The sequence below is a fragment of the Suricata suricatta genome, chromosome 2, assembly GCF_006229205.1.
Source record: "Suricata suricatta isolate VVHF042 chromosome 2, meerkat_22Aug2017_6uvM2_HiC, whole genome shotgun sequence".
NCBI classification, from domain to species: domain Eukaryota; kingdom Metazoa; phylum Chordata; class Mammalia; order Carnivora; family Herpestidae; genus Suricata; species Suricata suricatta.
In genome coordinates, this window is record NC_043701.1 from 12,233,400 (window position 1) to 12,238,591 (window position 5,192).

At 46.1% G+C, this 5,192-nt stretch overlaps 1 protein-coding gene across 1 annotated transcript; it reads left to right on the forward strand.

The window, feature by feature from the left end:
* The first annotated feature begins 4,187 nt into the window (after nt 1–4,187).
* TAS2R38 (taste 2 receptor member 38) lies at nt 4,188–5,192 on the forward strand. Its single transcript, XM_029955271.1, has one exon. It carries the CDS (start codon nt 4,188–4,190, stop codon nt 5,190–5,192), a length of 1,005 nt encoding a protein of 334 aa, XP_029811131.1.

The following is a 5,192-nucleotide window of genomic DNA, read 5'->3' on the forward strand; positions in this document are numbered from 1 at the left end:
TCTGGCGGCTCCAGCTGTCACTGGGTCAGGTTCCAACACCTGATTTTTAGTTCCCTTAGGATGGGTGCTCTCCTGAATGGCTGCAGGCTAGGTTGTGAGAGACTGTCAGTCTTTAATCTTCAGTGCAGGAAACATGTTTGAATTCCTGGAGTGAATTCACCTACATTCAAGCAGGGCCTACATACTGCATTCATAAGAAAGCACAACTGATCACATCACTGCCCTGGACTCAACGCGAATGGCCAAATAAATGAGCAAAAATCATGTGTCATGTACCATGAGGAGGAAAGAAGGAATAACATATAATCTCTGCTTTTTAATAACTCTGTGTAATTGGGAACACACGCTTGTAAAGTAACATGTATTTTAATAAATACGGTACGTGCTATACTCATGGTGTGAACAGAGTGGTGGTGGAAGCAAAGACAGGAAGTCGATCGGAGGGGGTCAGGGACAGCCTCAGCCCAGCTCTACTCGAAGAAACTCTGAGGAATTTCATTTCTTCTTATATTTGTACATTACTATAGCTGTTAACCTCCTGGGAAGCTAGACATCTTCTGTCAGTGATCTTAACTGATTTCCCTCACCCCCTCACTTCCAGAATAGTGGCTTCCTGAGATATGGACCCACCAGGCTCAACTTCTTAATCTTTCCTTAGAATGAGATGGTAGTCCATCCCTCCCTCACCCTCTCGCTTTCCCTCTACTCATCACAAGGTACTTCACAAGGGTTCAGCTGCTGTCCCCCAAAATAAACCCATTCAAATAAGGCTCATGTTGGAAGGAATGTTACAGGCATTTTACCCAAAAAAGGATAGCTGTTGCACCCCACTCTACATATTGGTATCTAGACTTAGCGGAAAAAATGCCAAACATGAAATCAGAATGCTTGGAATTAGAAACCCAGCTCCTCCTCACTTAGCACCTTAGTTATCCTGGAAAAGTTACTAAACTATTTAACCTTCCTGAAACCCCACTTGGTCTGTCAATAAGATGGAAGTGGTGGGGCACCCGGGTGCCTCAGCTGGTTAGGCATCTGACTCTTGATTTTGGCTCAGGTCGTGATCCCGGGGCCATGAGACAGAGCCTCATGTTGGTCTCCACACTGGGTGTGAAGGCAGCTTAAGACTCTCTCTCTCCCCCTCTCTCTGCTCCTCTCCCTAATTCGCACTCTCTTTCTCTCTTTCAAAAATAAATAAATAAATAAATAAATAAATAAATAAATAAATAAATAAATAAAATGGAAGTAGCATTATGATTGTCACAGGGTAGCTGCGACCTTAAATGATACTCATCCTGCTATAAAATAGTAAATGGAATCTACAATTTCAATTCTGTAAAATATGGGGCCACGTTATTTCAAGATTAAATAAATGTCTGGGCTGAACCCACAAGGTAAGCCGGCCAGGACTCCCAGGCCCTGCAGTGATCTGGCGCCCCCTGGTGGGAGCTGTTAGATCGTGATAGGAGGATTCTGGGGCCCAAGCTGGTTTGAACTTCTGGCAAAACGGCAGTGATTGGAGGACTCTTCGGTTTGCTGAGACCCATTTCTGTGTCTAGTTATCTGGGGACACTGGAGACGTGGGGATGCATGCTCAGCGTCCACACTTCCTAAGAGTAGGTTACTGCTTCACCAACATCCCTCCGTCACCCCCAGTCCTGGTAACGACCATTCTACTCTCTGCTTCTTTAAATTCAACTCCTTTTAGATCCCATATATAAGAGGGATCATGCAGCATTTTTCTTGCTCTCATTTAACATAATGTCCTCCAGGTTCATCTATGTTGCAGATAGCAGGATCTCCTTTTTTAAGGCTGAATAACATTCCGTTGTATGCACATGCCACGATTTCTTTATCCATCCATCCATTAACCGACATTTGGGTTGTTTCCATATCTCAGCTCTTCGGAACAGTGCTGCAATGGACATGGGACCACAGATATCTCTTCAAGGTAGCGCCTTCATTGCCTCGGCTAAATATCCAGGAGAGTGATCGCTAGGCAATATGGTGGTCCTATAACCAACATTTACTGACCAGACATCATGTGCCAAGAACTATGCCAAGCATCTTTTATGTAGCAGTTCAGGTAATCCTCCCAACCCTCTGAGGCAGGTGTTATTTTGATTGTCATCTCCATTTCATATAGAAGATTCCATCACTTGCCAAGGTCACACCGAGGGGCAGTGGCAGAGCCAGTCCTCAACCTTGGGGAAGCTGGTTCCAGAGGCACTGGGTTCCACAGTCTCAGCTCAGAGTTCCATTCCTCGACGGCGCTTTATGGGACCGTGAGCCCACTCACAGGAGCAATCTTCCCAGAGTGAGACTGAAAAATTGGCAATGAGGCATGAGGCTGGGAGCACACAAAAGAGAAGCGGAAAGGCCCCACCTCTTGGAGGAAATGTTACAATATGACGGGTTGCAAACCAACCATTCAACTTCTCCTTTCCCTGTCCTCCACTCCACAACATGAGGGAGCACCTGGATAAGGCAAGAAGGGCAATAATAAAGGATCTGGAAAAGTCACATTCGTGAGAGTGAAGAAGCAGCATCAGATCAGACAGAAGTGTTACAGAACAACATCCAGTCTCTAAACGATCCGCTCTTCAGCTCTTCATTGAGTAGCCTGAATTGTTACAGAACCTGCAGAAGTGATCACAAAATCAGTTCATATGCCTTTTGAGATCAAGGACAATAGAGATGCCAGAAGGCCCAAGCACACCAAATATGTGGAAATGTTTAAAAGGGAAGAAAGCTACGGGTCCTAAGTTACAGCCAAATATGTTAGGTATATGTTAGAATATAATGCCTCAGAATGTTAAAACCAGGTTAACAATCCACAGGGATGTTAAAGACTAATAAATGCTTCATCTGTGGACATTTCATTCATTCAAAAAATATTTACTGGGTCCCTGCTATGTGTCTTCATGAAGCTTGTAGTCTTCATGGGCAATAAATAACTAAGCATATGCAGGAATATGGAATAGGGTAATGATGATAGCAAACATTCAAGATGTGGCTAAGGAATGCCACTCATATGTTCAAGGAAGTCCCTCTGATAAGGTGACTTTTGGGAAGAAACCGAGACACCTGAATAAATAGAGAAAAGGCATTTCAGGCAATGGAAAGTTCAAGCGCTTAGCGTGCATGGTGAGTGGGAACGTGCGTCGTGAGTTCACAGAACATGAAAGAGGCCCACGCAGCCCGAGTGGAGTGATGGAGGAAGGAAGCACCCCGGACAACATCTGAGAAGGGACAGAGGTCCTGATTAGGCACCAGGGGTATACAGGTATACAGCAGGACCCTCAGGCCACTATAAGAACTTTGCTTTTATAGGTGAGGGGAATCGGAGGTCCTGAGAAGCTTGGACAGAGCAATGACATGATCTCAGTTATATTTATAACAGGATCACTGTCGTTGCTTTGTGGAAAATGAGGTAAGGAAATGGGGTTGGAAAGCAGAGCAAGCTGTTAAAAGGCTTCGCAATATCCGGGCCAGATCACCCCCTACCCTCTCCCTTCATGGCAGGGGCTGGCCTTGGTCATGGAAATGGTGCTCTTGCCAGCACAGGGCCTAAAATGAGGATGGTGCTTGAGTGAAATCTTTGGCAATGGCAGCCATAACTCCTGTGCTGATGTCAGGGGAGGAACATTAAAAACAAAGTCTATGATAAGAGTCATGTCTCAGAGGTGATAGAAGAAGACATGCAAATGGAAAGAGGCACCATTTCAAACTTTAGTTCATCAAGAAGATATGATTTGCCTGCTCCCTTCAAACCCATAAGCAAATCCCAATCCCTTCTCCTCCCATGCAGGTCCAGGTGCGCATGCAAAACCAGACTTGGGAAACTGAGACCCTGTCTCGTTTGCATCCCTGTTGCTACACCAGGGCCTTCTGGGGAGGCTGCTGTACAGACACCGCTGGGTTTATTAAAAGCTTCTGCATCACCCAACAGAAAGAACCATCATTCTTGTACTCTTACAATGAGCCCTTGTGTGTATCCAAGAGATACGCTAAAGCAACAATCCCCCCTCTAAGTTTGCTGTCAGAATTTTTTATTCACTCACTTGGGCATAGATCTAGGACTAGAGCCTGATGCTTTGTGAAGAAGTCCTGGCTTATCACGTACACCGACCCTTCTCTGCTGGGTGGTATGTGAGACGTAGATTGACCAGGTAAGAAGAGGCATCATGTTGGCCCTGACTCCTGTCCTAACTGTGTCCTATGAGGTCAAGAGTGCATTTCTGTTCCTCTCAATCCTGGAGTTTATAGTGGGGGTCCTGACCAACGCCTTCATTTTCTTGGTGAATTTTTGGGACGTGGTGAGGAGGCAGCCACTGAGCAACTGTGATCTTATTCTTCTGAGTCTCAGCTTCACCCGGCTTTTCCTGCATGGGCTACTGTTTCTGAGTGCCATCCAGCTAACATACTTCCAGAGGATGAAAGATCCACTGAGCCTCAGCTACCAGACCATCATCATGCTCTGGATGATCACAAACCAAGTTGGGCTCTGGCTCACCACCTGCCTCAGTCTTCTCTACTGTTCCAAGATTGCCCGTTTCTCCCACACCCTTCTGCTCTGCTTGGCAAGTTGGGTCTCCCGGAAGGTCCCTCAGATGCTCCTGGGTGCAGTGCTTTTCTCTTCCATTTGCACAGCCCTCTGTTTGGGGGACTTTTTTAGTAGATCTGGCTTCACATTCACAACTGTGCTATTCGTGAATAGTACGGAATTCAATTTGCAAATTGCAAAACTCAATTTCTATCATTCCTTCATCTTCTGCACCCTGGTGTCCGTCCCGCCATTCTTGTTTTTTCTGGTTTCTTCTGGGTTGCTGATTGTCTCCCTGGGGAGGCACATGAGGACAATGAGGACCAAAATCAAAGACTCTCATGACCCAAGCCTGGAAGCCCATATCAAAGCCCTCAGATCTCTCATCTCCTTTCTTTGCCTCTTTGTGGTGTCATTCTGTGCTAGCCTCATTTCAGTCCCTCTACTGATGCTGTGGCACAACAAGGTCGGGGTAATGATCTGTGTGGGGATCCTAGCAGCTTGTCCCTCGATACATGCAGCCATCCTGATCTCCGGCAATGCCAAACTGAGGAGAGCTGTGGAGACCATTCTACTCTGGGTTCAGAACAGCCTAAAGGTAGGAGCAGACCACAAGGCAGATCCCAGGACTCCAGATCTATGTTGA